Source organism: Eupeodes corollae, chromosome 2, assembly GCF_945859685.1.
Source record: "Eupeodes corollae chromosome 2, idEupCoro1.1, whole genome shotgun sequence".
NCBI lineage: Eukaryota > Metazoa > Arthropoda > Insecta > Diptera > Syrphidae > Eupeodes > Eupeodes corollae.
This window is the reverse complement of record NC_079148.1, coordinates 4,329,308-4,354,024: the sequence shown is the minus strand read 5'-3', so window position 1 is coordinate 4,354,024 and position 24,717 is coordinate 4,329,308. Positions and strand designations below refer to the sequence as shown.

At 33.7% G+C, this 24,717-nt stretch overlaps 1 protein-coding gene across 3 annotated transcripts in view; it reads right to left on the bottom strand.

The window, feature by feature from the left end:
* The window catches only part of LOC129944165 (leucine-rich repeat flightless-interacting protein 2), an 83,629-nt gene that overhangs the window by 22,633 nt on the left and 36,279 nt on the right, over positions 1–24,717 (bottom strand). The window contains exon 1 of one of the 3 annotated variants that reach the window (XM_056053394.1): positions 12,944–13,340. The exons of the other annotated variants lie outside the window; for them this stretch is intronic. Within the exon in view, the coding sequence (XP_055909369.1) occupies positions 12,944–13,075 (132 nt within the window). The 5' untranslated portion in view covers positions 13,076–13,340. Of the gene's footprint in view, positions 1–12,943; positions 13,341–24,717 lie in introns of those variants that run through there. 3 annotated transcript variants of the gene reach the window in all.

Genomic DNA, 24,717 nt, shown 5'->3' with positions numbered 1-24,717 from the left:
AACGAAGCTAAAGTGCGTTTGTGTCTCACCCATTAGTTTCATGGATACAAGTGTCACTTATGAAAAGCGGTAGCGCTTTAAAGACATGAGAAAGAAAAGTGAAGCTAGAAACGAATATAAAAAGCTGACAGTATTGTCGTTATTGAAATAGTTTAGGTTTAATTATTTAAAGTTGTCTTGAGAAAACAACGATACATATTTTTTTATAATTTAGAAATGTTGACATTCAAGATTCTCTCTTGACTCAGACTTATTTCCGCAAAACTATTTACAAAAAGTCATAAGTTTTTATTTATAGAATTTCTAAATGTCAGCCTTATACTTCAAAAACTTCTTTTGTCAAAATTAAGTGAGCTTAAATTAGGCTCAATTTTCGATATTATGTTAAGTCTTCTAATTCCATATTCTAGTAACATTACAATTAACTAATTTAGCAAGAAGAAGGCAACTCCTATGATGTATGTCATCCAATAATACCAGCGCTCAAATCAAAAAAGGTAATTATAAATTATAAAGTAATTACCAATTTCTCTATATCTACAAAATTTTGTGTTGGATTAAAAAATAACAAAAATCAATATTTGCTATTGTCATAGGTTAAATAAATATTCCTTCTTTTCGACACGCAAGCACCAAGTAACCAATTTATCTTTTTCATCAAATTAACAATTTATTCCTCCTACACTTAGTTACTGTCGCGATAACAACCCCTTTTAATATTTTGCTAATGTATTCTTGCAATGTTAGCTGCTAACAACAATAACAAAAAATATTGCACACAATTTGTTTAGGTGGGCATATAAATGAGTCATCATGAATAACCCAAAACGTCTTATGAAACTTGCAGGAAATAAAAATAAAATGCATTGCACAAGAAGTATACAATTTCCAAAAACAAAAAAAGTTTGGATTATACTTCAACACCTCAGAAGTTTACAATGTTACGAACAATATGACTTTAGTAATTGTAAGTTCGTTAACGTGAAGTTGCACAAATCAATCTAATAATATTATACCCTTAAGCTTTTAATAAAACGCCAACCATAACTAATCAAACCTTTACACAAACCCAACAAACTTTAAAATAATTTGAAACACTAACAACTGCTTATCTGTAAAATTCAGAAATATACGTAACTAAACGTCATGTTAGTGAAAATTCTGTTACATTTATGACATTGATGCAAAACGGAATGCACTATTTATTAATGTTGTTTGTAATGTCATCCGAAATGTCAATTTAAAAGGAAACAGTCATGACTTATGAGTATGTTCTGTGTTTTTTCTGTTCAATGTGGTCCGAGCTTTAAAAATTATTATTACTTTTTCGATTCAGAGGCCGATTTTAAAGTGTTAAGAGAGGAATCAATCTCTCAAACGTCTGAGATGGTTTAAAATATAAAAATTCTCAAAACAATTGAAAAAACACGTAATTACATTTTCGAATTCTGTAAACAAACATATAATTTCTCTTAGAACAACAGTTATTTGTTATGTTCAAATAAATAATAAAGAAAAAAGCTTGAAAATTGTAATAATTTTAAAACAAGCTTAATTTTTAAAGCTTGTTTTAATATCTTGTTGTTTATCTATCAAACAGAATTAAAAATTTCCAACTTAACATTTTGGCTTTCAAAAATCACAAAATTCAAATCCTTAGGCTTGTTTCAGACTACACGGTTTTGACCGTACGGCAAAAAACCGGAGGCCATATTTTGTTACAGACGCATAGAAGAGCATATACGCTTTCATATTGCACGGTCACGGCATAATGCTGGCGCCGCCACGCCGTCCGGCTGCCGTATACTGTAGTGGCAGTAGACGGTTGCTACACGGTTAAGCGTTAAGCTTAGTAGCGTACGTGATGAAATGCATGTTTTCACATCATACGTTTTATTCGTTCAACAGAATTCGAACTTAACCTGTAAAAAAGTATACTAAGCACAGGCACCCTACATACATCGTGTTTTACCGTACAGTTAAAACCGTATAATGTTTGATAAGCCATTGATTCGGTTTATGCCGTCCGGTTTTTTGCCGTACGGGCAAAACCGTGTAGTGTGAAAGAAGCCTTAAGCTACGATTAGACGTTCAACCGTATAATGTTTCATTAGCCATTGATCCGGTTTATGCCGTCCGGTTTTTTGCCGTACGGGCAAAACCGTGTAGTGTGAAACAAGCCTTAAGCTACGATTAGACGTTCAACCGTATAATGTTTCATTAGCCATTGATCCGGTTTATGCCGTCCGGTTTTTTGCCGTACGGGCAAAACCGTGTAGTGTGAAACAAGCCTTAAGCTACGATTAGACGTTCAACCGTATAATGTTTCATTAGCCATTGATCCGGTTTATGCCGTCCGGTTTTTTGCCGTACGGGCAAAACCGTGTAATGTGAAACAAGCCTTAAGCTACTTTTACACGGTCAAAGTAAACTGTCTCTGACAAATATCAAATTTGTCCCAAGAGTGTCACGTCGTGTAATCGTCAACGAATGCACGTTGACACTCATTTTTGAGTCAACTCTTTGACAGTTTTCTGTAACCGTGTAATGTCTAAATCCTTTTTGAGACTGTCAGTCATCGCAATAAATGTGTCTCAACATTATTGATAAAACAAAATTCAATACCGATCTGCTATAATATATAATTTTATAGCAACGCACAATTGGAAATTAAGTTCAAAGATTGCTTTATAATTTATATTTAATATACGAGTAAGTTTTATTGGTTTTTGGTTTGTTTTTCCGTGTTTTAATAGCTAGAGTTTATACAAAAATTTAAACTTTTCTAAGAATTTTCCTACCGTTAAAAACTTTAATATAATTTTTAATACTCTTTCCCAAGCTAAAATTAATAATAAAAGCAACTTTAACTTGCATGAACTTTATATTATCAAATCGTGTGATCGTCTTCGTTTTGCGAGTCAAAGCGTTGACAGTGATAACTTCTTGCTCCACGAGCTAAACATATCCACGATAGGCTTTGTAAGAGAATTTGGCGATAAATTCAATTTTTTCGAAATGTCATTTTCGAAATGTCATATTAGAAATGTCATTCAAAGCAACTTCGAAGCAAGCCCATCGTAACGCAGACGAAGACGAAGCGTGTTTGTGTTTCAGCCATTATCGTCGTCACCTTGACTTACATACACGTCAACACATTTTGGGAAAGCATTTAATGCAGGGTTGCATTCGTTTATTAGTCAAAGTTATTTGCCTTTACACTATGAACTTAAACAGAGAAAATTTCCATTTTTTTTACTTTGACCGTGTTATTGTAGCTTAAAAAAGAGCAATCCATATTGCACTCAATTGAGGCATCTGATTTTGACGTCTCATCATTTCATCTCACTTACACTTGAAGGTGCAAAAGAAAGATGTAAGCAAGGCATTAATTTCTTTTGAATAAGTAAGAACGAGAAATTATGTGAAATAAAACGTTTGACAGTTTCCTTTTTCACTTAGCTTTCATTAAATTTCAAAAAATGCACATACGTCAAAATCATCTCAGAAAAAGATGGAACGTTTAGAATTTAAGTATACTGTACAATGTAAATGTGACATTTTGTCACAAATGTGGCATTGACATCAGCTGTGAATCATTGTCATAATATTAGAATCAGTTGGTTTCAAATTTGAGGTTAAATTTGAAAGACATCTTTATTTGCCGGTTTTGTGAAACGTTCCAATGTTATGGATTTAAATTTGACAGTTCGCAGAACATTATGTGGTTGGTCAGGTAGAAAATGCGTACAATACATTACTAAACATTTATTATAATTTATTCAAATGTTCAACAACAGAATTAAGGTCCTAATCAATATGCAAGTTTTATGTATGTAAATAACTAAATTCAAATTACAACAATTCTTATGTACAATTTCAATGTCAATTTGAATGACGGCCGGCCAGTTGTCCCGTCTCACTATAAAATACTTCAACAATTCACAAACAACACTTAAGCCGGTGTTTTTTTTTTGTATTATTTATTTCTTCTAAATATCACTCCACTCCGTACCGATTGCGTCATTTTGCTGAAAATAACTCTTACAAGCATAAAATACCTGCTTTAGTTATTCAATGAATGGTTTTTTATTCGCAATTTCTTAGAAACTGTTTGAAAACAAGAGAACCAGAAAAACAAACCAGAATTTAGCTTCTCAGGTTGGGTTTCTATATGTAACAGAAAACTATATGTCACTATAAAAATAATTCCTCTAAATGAACTTATTTCAAGGTGGATATACAAACTAAGGGATAAGATTTTTTTTCATTTGAGATCAATTTAGGAGTTGTCAATGGAACATAAACTACAAGATCACGCTTAAGACTTTTTAATGAATGACAATCAACTTCGATCTTATTTTATTTTCGATTTAACACACTTCCGATTGATATTCGAATCCGGCAATAAATATTTTGCTTCAATACAATGGCGTTCATTTATGATAGGTTTTGTATATTTTTTAAAGGTAGGGTTATATCAAGACACAAGAAACACCGGCTCTTTTGTCAATGAATCACAAACGGAAACTGAAATACGGTTTTCGGTTGCCAGTTGCTGCCACAATCTATTTGGTAAAACTTTGAACGCCGCGTCTACGCCACGACGGTTGATGGGTGACGGTGTTATGTGCGGTAGATAGATGCGGTTGGGTGTCAGAGTAACTATGCTAACAACAAACTTTCAAGCACCAGGTCATTGTTGTTTTTTTTTGGTTTTATAATTTATTTATTTTGACGGTTAAATTTTGGTTTCTTGAATTTGGTTATTGTGGTTTTTTATTTTTTCTTCAGTTGTGTTGAGGAAGGAACGATTAAAAAATAAACAACTTATTTCCCATGTCCGACTTGAACAAACTGAATCGAATATTAAATAGAAGGTTTTATCAGTTTCGTTGGAAGCTTATTTTTTAATTTTAGTATTGGTGACCTTGTTTTATGTTTACATAAGTGAAATTGCGATTAAATTATATTATGTATACCATATAATGAAAAATGCAGAGAATGTTAAAAAGATAACATTTTTCATCGAAACTGAGTACAGTATTTTTATGTGAGTACAAACAAAACTGTTATTTGGACTGTTGCAACCGTTTGTAAACACATGACACATAACCTTCTTTCAAACTAGAAATGTAATAGATTGTAAGTGCAAGTGACATTTACACTACCAGTCAAAAGTTTGAGACCACCTCTGAAATTTGAGAAATATCTAGTTTTAACCCCTAAACTGAAGTTTTAGGAAAAAGTTAATACGTGAAAAAAGTGAAGATTAATTCCTTAACTTTTCCCATGATGCGCAATTTGTTTACTCGAGAAGATCACAGTCTCGAATAAATTTACATTGGATCAAACCCAGCATTATATACAAAATCCTGAATATGCAGGTATTCAAATTTTACATTTTTTTACCCCAGTCATAAAAAAATTCCAAATTGAATGTAAAAAGTCATAAGAAATAAAAACATAATTTACAGAAAAGGATTAATATCAGGGGTTTTTCCTCTTGCACCTTTTATGAATGTTCTAAGTTAACAATGCAGGTAAATAATCCTATATGCATTCATGAACCCAAGCGCCAGGTACAAATAAAGCAAACCTTTGAAGGTGGTCTCAAACTTTTGACCGGTAGTGTAGACGGTACATTTAGAAGATTGATATTTGCTATTCATAGAAGGTTTTTTAAGTGTTACGAATCGATAATTTGACAGTTCATAAAGCCCTTTGGTATGTTCTTTTTCATCGTTCAAATGTCACTGTTAAGAATTGTTGAAATCAGTCAGGGTGCCGTGAAGCAAAGCCCAGGACCAACTTTCAAAAAAATGGCCTTATTGCACGTTAGAAAAGAAAAATAACGCCAATTTTCAACAATTGGTCATATTTTTCATAAAATGACCAAAAGAAAATTGAAATAAGGGAAATTGTTTAAAAAAAACAATCAGCCCTATTCTGCTATTCACATGGATCGTATATTCACCCGTAGATTTACCCATTCGATTCCCTTTCACACTGCCTATCCATCGGGAGAACTACATTATCCCAAACCAATTTGACATTCAAATAAACAGCTGTTCATGTAAAAATCTTAGGAATGTTGGATAAATTGTTTTGATTCATAAAAAAATTAAGGTTAATTAATTCACCTAAACAGAATCATTTGTGCAATTTTTAGAAATGGGCAGTATTTTTATTTCAATTGTAAGAATGGGAATAAGAGAATATACTCAAAAAGAGAGCTTCGGAGAAATGTTAAAAAGTGTCTTCTTTCCCTTAAGAATGTTAATATTCTTTTATTTATAAAACAAATATTCATTTTGCTTACAAAAATTAACAAAACAAACAATGAAAAATCCGCTGCATTTTATATGCGGATCTGAATTGTATGGAATGAATGCTTTCACGTGAATAGAAGAATACCGCGCACTATTACCGACGTTACCGACATACACAATTTCACTTCGAATGAATAGCAGAATAATGCTAAGTGAAAATTCAAGTAAAATTTCTCCCGATGAATAGCAGAATAGGCCTGAATATCTTTGTAATAGGACCAACTGCTGAAAATTCTTGAAAGTTGGCTTTATTTCGTTTGTCTTTAATTCACGGCATCTGTTATAATCATATGTCCAGCTTGTTTTTCTAAGATCTCAGATATTTTTGATTTCCGAAAATACTAACAATATTTCTCATACAAATTTTTCACTTTTTCAGTCAGAAATCTGAGATTAATGATTCGATTTCTCAAGAATTCTCTATCGCCCAATTCAAAAGGGATGAACAAATTCCAAGTTAATTTAATTGCTAGATGAGAATGAATCGTGAATTGTGTTTACATTTTATTCTCCTGTTCTGTCAATCCGTCTAAGATAGTTCTAAGAAATGTTAGAAATATACTAATATCTCCAAAAGTTGTCTAAATCTGGTCTATATACCTCAGCGATGGAGAGATGTAAAGGCAGTTTTCATTCCCAAGGCGGGCAAATGCTCGCATGTCAACCCTAAAGATCTAAGACCTATTAGCGTATTATCAATCATTCCCAAAACTATGGAAGGATTGGTTGATATCCATGTTCGTAATAGCATTGATAAGAGACTATCGATGTCTCAGCATGCTTACTGCAAAGGAAAATCGGTAGAAACAGCCTAGCACACTCTGGTAAGAACTATCGAATACTCCCTAGAGCAAAAGGAATATACTACGGTGGTCTTCCTGGATATTGAGGGCGCTTTCAACAAAGTTGACACATCCGCTATCACTTTTACTACGACGAACGTCGTATACTCACTCTGAGAGTTGATTAATCTAATGCTACAAAGCAGGATCATCAACTCTAAGATGGGGGATTTTTGTAAGAAAAGGTCTGTCGGTAGAGGCACTCCGCAAGGTGGTGTTCTGTCCCCTCTCCTGTGGAACATAAGGGTTAACAAACTGCTAATATCCATTGAGAGGGAAGGCTACAGAGTGTTTGCGTATGCCGATGATGTTGCTATCGTCGTCACAGGAGAACATCTTAATACACTGCGAGACCTCCTCAAAAAGCACTTAATATGCTAACTAGATAGGCTGATCACTGCTGACTTTTGCTAAAGGAAACAGCTTTTGCGATAACAAACTCTAGGTTGCACAATTTACCAACATGCGCAGCCACAAAACTCATATAGCCTTCACTGTTATCTCAAAGCAGACTTCATATTAGCTCCCTAATAGGTGTCCTTACGAGAAGCTGTCTTATAGGCAGAAACGCAATACGACTTGATGTAGCCTCAAATGACTTCTACAGAAGCTGTACGGAGACGAGGAAGAAGAACTTGCCCTGCTCTTTCACTAAGATGCAAACTTCATCTGGGAGACTACTCTTTTGATAATCCCAGTGAACTAGCTAAAAAGGTATCAAATATCTTCTTCGCTTTATAAAAAGCTCCAAATGGTTCGACTAGTAAAAAGTAATTCTCTAGATTCAAGTGGTATCACAATGGGTATTTTCTTTTGTCCTAAGTGCGAGGATTCTGAATTCAGACACTTTAACCTAACCTAACCTAACATAGAAATATAAGATGGCCAACTTTGAAAAGATTATTGTCAGAAATTTTTGAACTGTCAAACTTGCAAAGTTGATATATCTTTTGGTTCGATTTATTTGAAAAATTGCATTTTATTTAAATTTTTTTCTTTCACGCCAAAAAGTTGCTTGTTTGTCAACAAATAATCACTTTGAAAGGATAACGCTTTTAACTCATCTACCGAACTGAGTTGTACATTGATAATAATCCTAACTATTTGACAATTCAACAATGGTTTTATAAACGATGTGATGACGTCACATTGTTTTAAATTGTGATAATCTTGCTGGTTAGGATTTGTTTGTTAACAATACTTAGAAAAATAAAACGCATAGTATTTAGTTATATAGCCAAAATTAAACATATTGCAGACAAAATGAGTAATTTCGCAAATTGTAGACAAAAAGGTGTTTAAACAACAAATGGTCTTATTTCGTTTGACAGCTCAAAAAAATTATTAATACAAATGGCCGCTAATCGACTGTATTTACAGTCTTCTCTTTGTTTGACATTGGCCATTTTTCTTTTTTGTACCTGAGCAAAGTTTAAACTGTCAAAGTGAGGATTTTTTTTTCTGTTCAGTGTTATCAGAGCTTCAAAATTGTTTTACTTTTTTAGTTCATAGGCCGGGGCGCTTTCTCGAGTTTTCAGAAAGTTATAGACAAGCTCAACCAAAAAAAATCTATGGGCAAAATGCTGAACACAAAAAAGAAAACATAAAAAGTAGATACATTGGGTAAATTCACAAACGTCAATTTTTTTTGGTAATGATTAGGCATCACTGCTTTTTTGCTATGCTGATCGTTGCTCAGCTGATTACGATGCGATGCTGATTGACAAAAAGTTTTGCGTTTAAAAACAACTTTTGCTTTATTGATGGTTGTAATTCTAATAAAAACTCTCATTGTAATTAAAATCTGGAGCCACATTTTATCTCCTCTAAAACTTTTCTCCACAATAATGGCTTCGAATTTCTGCTGGCAATAAACTCACTTTCTTATTTTAATTTGGTTTCTATTAATAGTTAATTTTTTGTGCGCTGGTAAAATATTTCCAGAATTTCATCAAATTCAATTAATTTATAAACAATATAGAATTTGATTAAATACTTTTCATTGTCTTTTTCCGTCAATTTCGCTCCAAATCGCGCCCGCATCAGCAACTTATCAAGAAAATTCTTGATGCTTTTTTTCTTTATATTTGCGCGTCAGTTTATCGAACTTTGCAATTGACAATTGACATTTTAAGTGATGCCAAATATTTGTGTTTATGAACGTGCTAAAGGTATGATCGCAAATCATTTTTGCAGTGATGCGTTTGTAAATTTACACTATATGTTTTTTAATGGTCGCGTATACTCTTTTTATACCAATGCCAAAGACACAGTGCGAACGTTATATGAAAATTCAAATTCAAAACAATTCAGAGAAAACTTTGTTCTGAGAGTATTCACCAAACTCTGAAGGAAGAACCAGATTTCAGTTCTCTGACCTAAAAAAGAAAACACACTAATAATACGAGAGCTTTTGAAAGGGTGTATTCATAAATAAATGTTCAAGTTGTAGATGAGCAGAGTTTTGTTTGAAATCCTATAACTTCGAGATTTATCAATTAAATTTGATAATTTTTGACACATTGTTCATAAATTAATTTATTGTAGGTAATTTTTTTATAACGCGATTTTTGGTTTGAAAATTCTATTGCAATAAATATTCCTCAGTGTAATAAAACAAAAATATTGACACCTGTCATCAATGCTAGAGAAGTTTTTGGTCTATAGATGTAACTATACAAAAATATTTTGACGCAACATAATGCATAAAGCATCTTGCACATGAGCTACGAACTGCGAACTATGGATGTTCACATATTTTGACTTTTCTTTCACATGAGCTTTAAGCAGTATTCACATGAGCGCGACCAACGAACTACGAATGAATTACAAGATGTGAGTTTATATACGTTTGAAGACATATTTCCACATAAATTCTTAACAAAACGATAACAATATTGTTTCTATTTGATTTATGATGCATTCTTTTACTTTTCAATATCATATACATATTAATACATTTTTGAAAACAAATGTATTCCTCGTTATTGGGAAAAATTGTAGTTGACACGAACTGTCAAACTTTATTCGCGTTCCACATTATCCACACTCGCAACGAATAACATATGGCTGAAACACAAACACGCTTCAGCTTCGGCTTGACCTGACGTTTACGAGTTCAGCAATAGGAATTCAATGCATGCTATCACAATGGAGCTTCGACCTTACGTTTCGATTGACAATCGTAAGGAAAAAAAACGTAATGTAACGTAATGTGACTTCAAACGGAAGCTCTAGTTCAATTATCTGAACATTTGCTTTGTCTGACAGCTCAAGAGCTGTAATAAATGACAACAAACTAAATATTTGCTCTTTGGAGAGATGAAATAATAGAAATGTCATTCAAAGCAACCTCGAAGCAAGGCCACCGTAACGCAGACGAAGCCGAAGCTGAAGCGTGTTTGTGATTCAGCCAATAATTGCGTGTACTTAACCTAAACACAATTATTCTTGTTTTGGTTTCGGGGGTGAATGGTGTTTGGCTATGGCTCCTTGAAAAAACATTTGCATTAAATCGATGAACATGCATCTTTTTCTTGTTTTGTTTATTAACAAGAACACCAATAACTTTTTTTAAACAAATATAGCTTCGACCGCATTTTCTCAATCGTTTGTTTTTAAAACAAAAAACAATAATGATAAACAATAAGAAAACAATTGTCAAAGTCAAACTTCATTCGCGACGATTTAAAAACGCTCATGTGAAAGAAATGTCAAAATCGACGAATATTCGTTCATTCGTTGGTCGTGCTCATGTGAATAGTGCTCTATTTCTTTTCGCAGACAGCGACGAATTGTTAATTTATAATTTCCCTTTTCAACAAAAAAAAAACAAGAGTGGTATAATTTTTAGGTAAAGTTGAACCCGAACAATTAATTCGTTGCAGTGTGGATGGTATGTGGAACGCTAATAGAGTTTGACAGTTCGTAGCATCCACACTGCAATTCGTTACTACCAAATTGTTTTTACAAAATTGTTTTGTTTTAGAGAACAAAATGCAAATTTTTGTATCCAGACATAAATGTAAATTGGTTTGTTATAATTTAAATGTGTTTTTGTTTGAAATTGACTTTTTGAAATGTGTAAAATCACGTTTCTTCGTCCATTCGTTGTTCATTCTCATGTGCAAGGCTCTTCACATGACAGATTCAGATTGTTCAAAGAGCCACCAAAAGCTCAAGAAGAAAGTCAAAGCATTTTGAGTAAAAGGCTTAAAAACAACAAATTTCAAGCGTGTGAGAATCTTCAAACCAACCTAAAAAAGCAGATCATTTCGACAAAAAAGAAAATGTTGTCATAAAGACACAATACGAATATTTAATGAGTCTAGAATTAATATTAACTTTAAAATGAAAACATATCTGTAGTTTATCCAAAATACAGATTTATTAATTAACAACTCAAATCAATTTTTCGTGTTAAAATTTTTAGCTCTAAAAAATAACAAATGATATTTCCTGAATTTGAAATGCTCAAATGTATATTCAAAACGATATGTGATTGTTTCGAAAATATTCATAGCAGAATTTGTTTTGAGTGCGTTCAGCGGATAATACAAAACTATATCAGCACGAAAGCTTTTAAAAGGAGTGTGTTCACAAACAAGTGTTGAAGTTATAAAATAATAGACATTTGTTTGAAATGCTTTTATTTTAAAAATAAGTCTTAATGACATATGAATGGTATTTTCGCGATATAGATTAATCCGTTTAAACAATTTAAATATTGACAGCTGTCAGAATTGCTATTTATATGATTTCCACTATTGAAAACCTACCTATAGAAAAAGATTTAAACGCAACATAATGCATAACTCTTTTGGCAGTTCCAACCAGATAGATACAAAAACTATTTAAACTGGGTCAGACCAAGCCCAAAAGCTCTTGCATGACTTTTAACGGAACATCAAAATGACTTATTTCGAAAACATTATGTCGGTATACATTAATTTAAAATATTTATGTACATGTTTTTAGATTTCTCTTTTGTTAAATATGACAAAAAAAACAACCCTAATAATGACGTCATGAAAGCAGAAAATGTAGGTACTTTCAAAACATCAAATCTCAAACAAAAACGTGTTTTTCGTCTTGTTTTTCTAAATCGAGTTTGTATCCCTTTAATTCGTATCTCAAAAACAAGACAAACACACAAATATAAAGGAAACTTCTCTAATTTTCTTTTAATCCACAGATGATTTTGAAAACATTATTTATCTACCTTAATAGGAGGAGGAGTGAGTGAATATTTGGTGTATGGGGGAATTACATGCCCAATTCCCTGTAGTCATTCTTCTGCACTCCTCCCCGCTTAAAAAGATTAAATAAAAACCATCTGTCTAACCATTCATCATAGCAGCAGACGAAAGGCGCACTTAGAAAAACATCTCAGGCCATTGAACTGCTTATTAAAAGTATAAGATACTTTGTGCCTCATCATATCCGTTTATACGTCGCGGCTTCTTCGGTCGGCCAAATAGCAAAATGCAAATAAATGTAATCTAGAACTGAAGTAGGAAATAGTATGGGGGGCTTCAGCTTCTTTCTCATCCCCATAAGATTCATTGATTTTATTCTCCCCTCCGTGAGCTCGTATAAATCAACATGCGCTTTTATAACGTAACTTTATTTTGTGTTGAGGAAGAAAATGCAAGCTCCATTGCAACATTGAGAAAAATCAATATCCACCAAGAGTCACAGCCACATCGGACTTCAAAGACGACCAAGAAAGGAAAAAGGAATTGGGCTTGGGCTTGGGCTAGTACTTACGGATTTCCAGGTTCCCTTGTTGGCTACACCCGTTTTGATGGAAGCGTGTATTTCCAGACAGTCGCTCAGCGATGGACCCCATTGTTTGGCGAATTTTCCAATTAGCCGGCTATCCAGCGTTAGTTGCACCATTTTTGTTTTTACAAGTTTTCCTTAAAGGTTTTTAAAATATCACTTTGTTCAGAATCAAAGATTCCTATTCAACTGATTTGGTCTTGATTTTATTTGTAGAGGTTAGGATTCACTTTGATTTTAGTATACTGTATTTGACACTAAATAGTTCCCACTTAGGGGTTTTAATTAGCACATTTTCGTTGTTTTTAGCACATTAGTGAAATTAAATTAAATATTCATCTGAAAAGATTTGTAGGTTTGTTTTTGGATTGGAGTATTATTTGGGACACTTAAAAAATTGAAAAACAGTGAAGATTCTATTGGAAGCGAACTGCACACGTCGATGGACACTTTTCGACTGTGCATTTTCGGGGCGATGCTCCTCCTTAGATCGTATCGCATCGTCATCGTCATCATCATCATCATGCGCTCCTCCAAAAAACCATCATGGATGATAAAAATAAACAACAAAAATAAAAGTAAAAGAAAAGCAGGGTAAACGACGCACGGACGTTGCAGCACGAAGCGCGCTATTGAATCTCTATTCGTATGGCACACGCTTTTTTTTGTAAATGGGGGAGCAGCGCGGAAGATTTAGGAGATGTTGTTTTGTTGGTTAATGTTTCCCCTATTCAAATTGGTGAAACAAAATATTGTACTCCTATAATTGATTCTGCACTACTGGTACTCAGAACTCGTGCTGGCATAAACGTCACAGACAGAGGCAGAGGCTCAGAGGCAGAATCAGACGCAGAACCATCATCATCATCAGGAATAGGTAGTATATAGGATTTTTGTATGTGCAACATGTCAGACAGAAACTGCATTTGCGTGTTTAGCTACTAATCACTGCTGCAAATGCAACCCCTTTTTGGAATGGAGTTTTACGGGTTGTTTGTGTCAACATCAACATATCCACATACCCCACGCAAGGAAGGATACTGAACTCTAGACCTAGACGAAGAGATTACGTTTATACGTCTGCGTCTAATTTTGATTTTTTTTTGTTTTTCGTTCCTATGATGTGGTTAGGTGTATCCGCGATGATGTTTCTTTGTTCTAGCAACATTGTTTACAAGTTCTATTATATGATGGAAAAAGGGAATTCTTCTTTCTAAGGAGGAAACAGTGTTGATGTATTTAAGATTCCGTTACAAGGGGATATTACTTCCGTTTTGTATGCGGTGTTTTTCGTTCTCTTTTTTCTGTTTTGATGGACATTTAAATAAATAGGTTTTTTTGTTTTTATTTAACAAAAGATTTAAACTTCAATTGAAAGATTTTGTGAGTTGCATTCCAACTTTAATAATCATTAAAAATACATATGATCAATAACGAAGGCATGAACTTTACATTTCGCAACTTTTGATCTTTTACTTTTGCTTAAGGTTTGTTCCCCCAGAAAAATGCCATGTGTAGAATAGGCTAAGTTCATTAATGTAAAAATGCAGCAGTAATGCAAGATTCGAGTTCATAAATGTAAATACACTGCATTACTGCAGTCGGTAACTCTGTTCAAAAAAACAGTCTGACAGCTGAAATGTGATTGGTTTAACCTGTAGTCATTTTATTTCTGTTGCCGCTCTGCAAGAAATGTCAGAACAAGATGAGAAGGTAAAATAATTGAATATTTATAAAATTTTTGGAAAAAAATAAAATTATTTGTTGAAATATAATATTTATACTTCATATAGAAATTGATGAATGGATGAATTTTTTCCATTCAAAACATTTAAAATAAGTCCTAATTAAAAAAAACATTTTTATTGGACATTTTGAAAGAATTTTGTTAAGACACTAAAAAACCAAAACCCGCGTAACTCAAAGAGAAAACTTAATTATTTCTATCATACTTTTATATAGGCGCCTACTTCGATGACATTTATGAACTGGTTTTTTCAAATTGTATATCTGCCGCATTCTTGCAGTAGTTTTTCTGTTCATAAATGCTTTGCATGAATTTTGTCGGCATGACATGTGCAACTAGTTGCATTTTTGAACTCAGCCGTACAATGTAATGTAGTGCAGCTTGGTGAAAACTGTCAGAGCAAATTAAAGCGAAAACGTCATACGTCAAATGTTAAAATGAAAGATAAATTGAAGGAACAATTAAAATTAAATTTTTAAAGAGTATTTAGGTTTTAATTTTTTTAAATTAAAGAATTAATATTTCCTTTTTTATTTTCTACTTGCTTTCCTCCAAATAAAGTGCGTTTTTTTGGTATTCCATATATAGTACAGTAACTCAGCCAAAAAATATGGACAATTTTCAAGAAGAAATGGTAAGAAAACATCTGAAAATTGAAATTTAAAAAAAGTTTATTTAACAATTGCTTCAACGAGGGGGTTTGTTCGTAGACTACTACATTAACATGTAGTGTTGAAGCGAATTTGAAGATCACCTAATTCTTTATATACCTGAATCGAGTTGAAATGAGCTTGATTTGACTCGATTCCCGTAGGAGTTCGGAGTTGAGTCAAAATTTAAGAAGAAAAACCTGTGTGGAGGAATTGGTTTTACAGATAATGCATTAAAGTCTGTTTATGTTTGTGTATAAAAAATATAGTTTTGTTTTAATCAAATTACAAGAAAAACAATGGACATGGAGTAGGTAGCATATGGTGCTGAACAAATCAGTTCTTCATTGTTTAACAAGAATCAAACTATCTTACTTGCACTTCACACATCGAAAACATCGAACTACATTTGCATTTTAGAAAGTGCTGTCATTCTTAATCAAAAGATTTATTTAATCTAAACTGAGATAAACGTTTTGTGGAAAGATAGCAAAACTTAATTATATTTTCTATTGTTTTCTCTTGCAAAATAAGTCTAGTAAGTCCATTTTCATTTACAAAACTAAATAATATCAACAGTAATGGATTGATTTTTTCCCCAATGGAAAATACACATGATTCCAAATGCACAACTTCTCAACGAACATAGCCATCGAGATACAAATGCAATATCAATCGTACCAACACTTGAGAACGAAATCGCATAAGAACCATTCGAGACTCGTATAAATGTTAAGAACCCATCCACATAAGATTCTACTCTAACTTTTGTCGGTGTTATTCATACTATGGATATTGTTTTTGTTATTCGTGTAAAATCCTTCTATACTATGGATAGGTTTTCCAACAAAAAACGGGTATTTTCATTGAATCACCAGACATTCTATGAGGGTAGTCCCAGAAATAAACGACCTGACGTATAGATGACGGTTGTTGTTTGAAAGAATTACTATGGCATGAGAGTACCAACTTTATATCACTTAAGTTTGAAGTTTGACGATGTTACGTTGTTCAATATTTATTTGACAGCCATCAATAGTCAACGCTCTCAGTGAATTTGTCAACATGGACAAATTTGGTCATCGTTATGTGATACAATACTTTCCATTTTAAAGGCCTCAGTCCAACCAATATAAAAGCGGAGCTAGATCTAATGTGTAAAATAATAAAATATTGGGTGTCAGAGTTTGAACGAGTTCGTACAAACAGCCAAGTTCATAATCCCAGTGGTGGATCAAATAAGGTGACCGCGCCAGAAATGGTGAACAAAATCTAGAAAATGGTATAAGGTGACCTTTGACTGAAAGTGCGCTACATAGCAAACATGGTAGGCATTTCAATAAGTGGTGTACATCGCATATTGACTGAAAATTTGGATATGAAAAAAATGTGCGCAAGATGGGTGCTGCGATTGCTCAAAATAATGATGTTTCCGTGGAGTTTTTAGCAAGGTTTTACAACAATAAAGCTGAATTTTTGCTTCGATGAAACACAGATCCATAACTTCACACCTAAAAGGAAGGAACAATCAAAACAATGCAATGGACTGAAAGGAGAGAATCGGCTTCAAAGAAGGCGAAGACAGTTCCATCTGCAGACAATGACATGGCGTCAGTTTCTCGGGATGACCGTTGTATAATCGATATTGATTATCTTCAGATTTAGCCTTCTAGAATTATTTCCTGTTTCCAATCCTGAAAAAATGGCTCGATGGTAAAAGATTTGCCAAAAATGAAGAGGTGGAGTCTGTGGTTTACGGCTGTTTTGGGTAGCTTGATGGTTTTCACTATAAACAGGGTATCGAAGCTATTGAACATTGCTGGAAAAAGTGTATCGAGCTAAAAGGAGACTTTGTAGAGAAATAAAGATATGTTTCCCCAAAATAGTTTGTGATTTCCTTATTAGTTCCGACTCTTTTAGGACTACGCTCGTACTTCACTAATAGGCCCCATACACTACACATGCCTGCATGCGCAAGCACAAAAATGCGCAAACACTCTTTCCCCATACACTAAGCATGCAAACTGTACAAAATTCAGTTTTGTGTTCACCGCTGAACAGAAAACTTTAAAAAATGTCAAGCTCCGACTCCGCTGCTGCGGCAATTTTGATTGCTTTGCACTTGACTGAGCAAATGTAGCACACACACCACTCATGCTTGCGTGCACAAGCAAGAAAATATCAAAATTTTTTGATATTGCTCATGCCGCTTGCACAAACACACAGTTCACACCATACACTGGCAGTTTGCATGCGCAAGCACTGTATGCGCAGGCATGTGTAGTGTATGGGCCCTATAAAACTTCGAGCCCTTCCGCCAATTTATCGTAAGCGACAAAATAAATTTTATCGGAAAAGACAAATCAAAAGCTTACTGCTGGTCATTGTTACAACTTGTACCCATAGTCAGTATTGGAAATTAGCTAAAGTTCAGACATGACAATAGCCTTCAAGGCTCCATGTGTTACTAGCAAATTCTAATAATTAAGTTGTCTTTTTTATTGAAAATGTCGCTTACTTAAAAAGGCGGGAAGGCACGACTTAGTTCTAATCTATTTTGTATTGATAAAAAAACTTTTTTGACCAACAAAATATATTCGAATAATGACATTAACTGATTTTGACAGTTTTCAACAATATTCAATAGCTCAAAAGGAAGTACAGAATATTGGGAAACAGAGTACAGCTTAATTAACGCTAATCAATGTTAGTTCGTGTAAGAAATTTATAGCACTTAAAATGTACCCTTTTCTGCCCAGAGTAGTTACATCTTGCTGGTTCAACATAGCTTTAGACACAAGTCGAGCTCTTGGAAAGTAACATACTTTGTTGTATGTATAAGAGATATCAAAAAATAATTTCGGAATATTTCATTTATTGGGATAAATTTACTTATTTCACACATTTGCCTCTTTTTACTGGCGTCTTAATTTTGAATACAGTCCGTACGCAGCAGTTCTTTCTTTTTTCATTTTATTTTGAGTACTTCGAATGATACATACAAACAATCGACTCAGGTCGAAAGGTTTGGCGAATTTCTAATAAGGTGATATTACAAATAGCGAACTTGCCTGTGAGCCTAGACTTCTGGCATGACAGCCCTAAGCACTAACTATCTGGTTAAATTGCTTCATTTCATAAAAATGCCCTCTATAGAGCGAAAACAATTTTCAAGCCATTAATTTCTTTCGGATTGAGTATAGGAAACTGTACACAGAAAAAAAAGTTTATGCAAAACTGCTTGCAATATTCATTTTTGGAGTGGGTCTATAATGCAAAACTTTTTAGTTAAATGGATTCACAAATACTTGGACCTCGAGTAATCGAAAAATTATTCAATTTGCGTTATTGGTGTACCTTATAGAGCAGGCTTAAGTTGAAGATTTGTTTATTTTTTTTTTGTTTTCTTAACTTTAAATGTAAAAACTAGAAAAAGGGCTTCGAAACGCTTTTTGTTTTTATTTTCATAATATGCTGCACAATTATTTTGATCGATAATTTAAAAAAAAATATTTGTTTGATTGTTTAATTTAATGTTTTTGGAAACACTACTTTTTGCGCACTTTTTCGACTTCAAATTGGATAAAGGTTCAACTAGTGGTGCTAAAATCTCAACTGATTCAGAATCCTTGTATATTTCTTAACATAAATCTAAAAGATCAACTGCATCATTCTGCATCTTCTTTTTTAAGAGCCTTAGAGCTAATTATTTTAATCGTGTAATAAAATTTTAAATAATGCTTTTGTTTATTATGTTCCAACAAGTCAAAGAGACTAGTGACATCATAAATACCACAGTCAATAATATTAAAAGTCAAATAGCAGATATTCAAGCAAATTTGATGTGGATAAACCAAAGCAAGGGTTTGCAAATACTAATTACGGAAACACTGCAAGATGATTTTTTGAACAGACAGATGCAACCGGAGTTAATCGAGAAGTTAAAATGAGGCTAAAAGCAATATTGAACGTTTTGAATTGCAGAGAAGTAATGCAGTTAAATTTGGGGAGTATACTAATAAAATAGCAGAACAAAAGTATCCTGAAAAACTCCTCACACCTACTCCACACAAAATATTGGTTCATAATCAAAATGTCATTGAATATTTATCACTACCAATTGGAGAATTGTCAGAAGTCCAGGAATGTAAAAATAAAGACTTTAACAAACATCGATGTCAGAATACGTGTAAAGTTTCAAGGATTCCGCAGAATAAAGACCTATTAAACATGCTTGTAACCTCTTCGGATCCACTTATTTCATTCTAAAGGCATGTGAGAAGCCAAAAAGATCTGACAGAATGATATTCTCCAGAAATGATGAGTTTATTACACATTTCCCCGGACTTAGATTATAGTTTTCAAGAAATTTAGTGTGTATATTAAATTGTTTTGTCTTTATTTCTTTTTCCACTATTTGGCTTTTGATGTATCACCAAAATACATTATGTATTTTTGAATACTGGAAAATAAAAAAATGCTTTATAATAAAAAAAAAACTTTTTTAACAACTGTTTCATTCGAATTGGTCCTTTTTCTTTTTGCTCTACTGTTTCAATTCATTCAGCTTACTTAAAAAAATTGATTTTGACGATTGCATATTAAAATACCGCTATGTTTATGCTTTGTTAAAACTTCTTATTTTAACACAACTTTCTGAAACACCCTGTAAACAGTTTTTTTTTTTAAGTCACAATTTTTATAGACCTGGACATTTTTTTCAAGATAAAAAAAATTAAAGCAATAGCTTTATTCGTTTAGGAGATATGATTCTTGGAACCAAAAGAGTCGAAACGGGTCACTGTGCCCCGATAGTCAACTTAAAATTTTTTTTACTACCAAAATATTCCACGACCGGAATCGAGTCGAATCAAGCTCATTTCAACTCATTTCAAGTATATAAAGAATTGAGGCGAGCTTCAAGCTCGCTTCAACACCACATATTAATGTAGTAGTCTACGAACAAACCTCCTCCTTGAAGCAGTTGTTAAATGAACTTTTTTTATTCAATTTCAATTTCCAGATGTTTTCTTAACATTTCTTCATGAAAATTGTCCATTACATTAGTTTTAGTTAATTTTTTTGCAAAACAAAACTTTTTTGTACTTGTGTATTTTTTTATTATTATTCTGACAGATCTTCTTTCAGTTGTACCAATTTTTAAATACAAAAATCTGGCTACTGCGGATCGTTTTGTTGACAATTTCTCACTGAAATTAGATTTCGTTTTTCAAACAAAATTGTCATATTGTCTGCCATAGTTGTCATATTGCCTATTACATTAGTCAATATGACAACCGTAGTTTGATCTTTTTTTAACCAAAGTTTTTATATGGACGCCTACAGTTGTCGTATTGACTACCAGTTGTAAAAAAATTTCGGATCCCAAAATTGACAGCCGAAAATTTTCCTACTGACTATCGCGGTTATCGACTGAAACTTGACTAACGAAATAGTCAACTTAACTACCAAAATATTCAATAGCAATATCAATTTACTTTGAAATCAATTTGGTAATATCTTTATTTCTCGGTCCTGTTAACTGGTATCTTATTCGTGTGACTTTAACACCTTTCCATTTATTGGAAAAGTAGTGAAAACTTGGATTAACTTCAAGATTATTGGAACTGATAATGATTCATATGAGAGTTGTATGAGAATTGATATAACATATCGGATTAGATCACGCAAATGATCATCAAACAAAACGAACGTCATTAAAAAAATAGCAAACAACAGAATAAACACTTCGATTTTGAGATAACATTTAAAAACTCACGATCTTTTTAAGATCAACGACCTTAACGTCTGATTAAATCTGTTTCTACAACATTCACTTTATTGATTTTTGTTTGCTTTGATTGTAGCGATATTAATGATGGCGCTTAACTGCAACATATAAACGGTGATTTTTTAAGAGCTTGAGAACTTTTTAAAAAAAAAAAACGCATAAAATTTGCAAAATCTCATCGATTCTTTATTTGAAACGTTAGATTGGTCCATGACATTTACTTTTTGAAGATAATTTCATTTAAATGTTGACCGCGGCTGCGTCTTAGGTGGTCCATTCGGAAAGTCCAATTTTGGGTAACTTTTTCGAGCATTTCGGCCGGAATAGCCCGAATTTCTTCGGAAATGTTGTCTTCCAAAGCTGGAATAGTTGCTGGCTTATTTGTGTAGACTTTAGACTTGACGTAGCCCCACAAAAAATAGTCTAAAGGCGTCAAATCGCATGATCTTGGTGGCCAACTTACCGGTCCATTCCTTGAGATGAATTGTTCTCCGAAGTTTTCCCTCAAAATGGCCATAGAATCGCGAGCTGTGTGGCATGTAGCGCCATCTTGTTGCAACCACATGTCAACCAAGTTCAGTTCTTCCATTTTTGGCAACAAAAAGTTTGTTAGCATTGAACGATAGCGATCGCCATTCACCGTAACGTTGCGTCCAACAGCATCTTTGAAAAAATACGGTCCAATGATTCCACCAGCGTACAAACCACACCAAACAGTGCATTTTTCGGGATGCATGGGCAGTTCTTGAACGGCTTCTGGTTGCTCTTCACTCCAAATGCGGCAATTTTGCTTATTTACGTAGCCATTCAACCAGAAATGAGCCTCATCGCTGAACAAAATTTGTCGATAAAAAAGCGGATTTTCTGCCAATTTTTCTAGGGCCCATTCACTGAAAATTCGACGTTGTGGCAGATCGTTCGGCTTCAGTTCTTGCACGAGCTGTGTTTTATACGGTTTTACACCAAGATCTTTGCGTAAAATCTTCCATGTGGTCGAATAACACAAACCCAATTGCTGCGAACGTCGACGAATCAACATTTCACGGTCTTCAGCAACACTCTCAGAAACAGACGCAATATTCGCTTCTGTACGCACTGTACGCATTCGTGTGGTTGGTTTAATGTCCAATAAAGTAAACTGAGTGCGAAACTTGGTCACAATCGCATTAATTGTTTGCTCACTTGGTCGATTATGTAGACCATAAATCGGACGTAAAGCGTGAAACACATTTCGAACCGAACACTGATTTTGGTAATAAAATTCAATGATTTGCAAGCGTTGCTCGTTAGTAAGTCTATTCATGATGAAATGTCAAAGCATACTGAGCATCTTTCTCTTTGACACTATGTCTGAAATCCCGCGTGATCTGTCAAATACTAATGCATGAAAATCCTAACCTCAAAAAAATCACCCTTTACATACATACATCCATGATATATGAAACTTATCTTTGAGTATGAAAAAGCTACAAATCACCTTTATCTCATATTTAATCTAGGTATAGAACAAATCGCAATTCGATTCGTTCGATTTTTTTTTGATATACACGACGACACAAATAGCCACACGTCCAAATCAGAATTAATGAGTAGCCATGAATTTGTTTTGGATAAATAACCAAAAACGCTAATAAATCTCTTTAAATGATATATGCAATCTATTTCGAATCGATTTATCCACGCACTCAAATCACACACAGCCTCAAACTCAAGACTCAAGATCTTGCGTATAGTCTATAGTCTATAGGGTGAATAAATCTAAGAAATCTGAGAAAACTGACTAAACATCTCCCCTTGAATGATCGGAAGGGACGCACGAACCTCTATCCTCGTGTATCGTTGGGTTGCTATGTGCTCTGATGTCTCTTGTCGGAGGAAGTGGGCGCAGAAAAATTACTGCACTTAAACTTAAGGACACTTCATAGGGGCAAAAACAACCATAAAGTAAAAACAAAAAAAATACTATTTCATTTAAATTGTACTCGTTTTTTTTTTTTTGTTTCTTTTAAAAAGCTGAACCTCACGCCCTACCTTCCACGAGAGCCAAACTATCAGGGATAGGTAGGTTAGGTACCTAGTATTAGAATCTAAAAATATCCAAAGAGTCATTTAAATTAGATTTTATCCCGGCGACTCATGGCGGCGTATGATGGGGGGGGACATTCAAAACACCACTTCACAACCATAGCCATTGCCATAGCTGCGATCAGATCGGATCAGATCAGACGCCCTTCTGTCATTCGATTGAAAATATTTTCATTCTGATGGCTTCCCCCCATGGCGTATAATGTTGTATAATGTTGTAGGTGACGATGACGGTGACGCAGAACTGTCACTTCTACCGTTTTGACACAAATTTTTTGAGTTGAGAGCTTCCTTTCCTTTCCTTCCGTCAAAATCAAAATCAAAAATTAAAATTTTTTCCCATCGATATGAATGTGTGACACGTGATTTTCGTCACACGCAACTTTACCTTTTATCTCTCCTCGCACCGGTTCGATGCGTCGTGATGCCATGTGATGGAATCGGGATCGGAATCGGGATGCCGGATCTGAATCTGAACTGAATGGGGGAATATATGGGAATTTTAGGTCCCTCAAGAGAGTCTAGAGAGAGGGTGGACGACGCGACGTCTCTTTAATCCAATTCGTCCATTCACACGTTTGACTTTTATGGAGTAACTCGATGGAGAAAAAAACAAATAAATAAACGGAAAGAAACAAATAATAAAAAAAAACGAAGATAAGCGTCGCCGTCGTCGTAGCCAACGCCACCACCAACGTCACCTTCAGCATCACCATCACCATCACCATCACCATCACCGGCACCAATGCGTTGTTTTATTTTTTTTTCTATTTGTTTTTAGAACGAAAAAATGTAGTTCACGGGAAAGCTGTCACATTGCAAAGACGTTGAAAAGGAAATCTAAAATTCCATTTGTAATTGGATTCCCTAAGGCCACCACTTTCAAGACATTTGAAGCAGCATTCTTGGAAAATATTTAAAACAAAAAAAATTAGTTTTTACAGAAAAAAGAAAATTTGTTTTAAATAAAATATTGGCGTAAAGCCTATTTTTTGGCAAAACAAAAAGTTCCATAAAAACACCCTTCTTTGACAACGACAGGAAATCTAAAAAAAAAATAGAACATAAAAAACCCATCAACCATTAAGTTCAACAAAAAAGGGAACACCTTGAAAGTTTACGTATAAGTAACTAAATATTTTTAATTATATATCATTTGAAAACATAAAAACTTCAACCCGTTTCAAACAACTCGTAAAACTTAGTTTTTTTACGAGCATAAAAGCGGAAAGTGTCGTTTTAAGGATTATTTGTATAATTTTAATTACCACAGTTATGTTTCTAAATCAGTTTTCTTTTTTAATCAAACAGGTCTGAAAGAGAAAGTCTGTTGCCCCCAATAAAATATATTTTTCTTGTTATCGAGTTTGATCTTGATTGTGGTATTGGTATTGTGAAAGCAAAGTAATAGAATAAGTTGTGCACCTCAAGACTTCGGACGCCCTGGTCTCCAGAATCGTCCTTCCTCACATGCGGGGCTAACAAT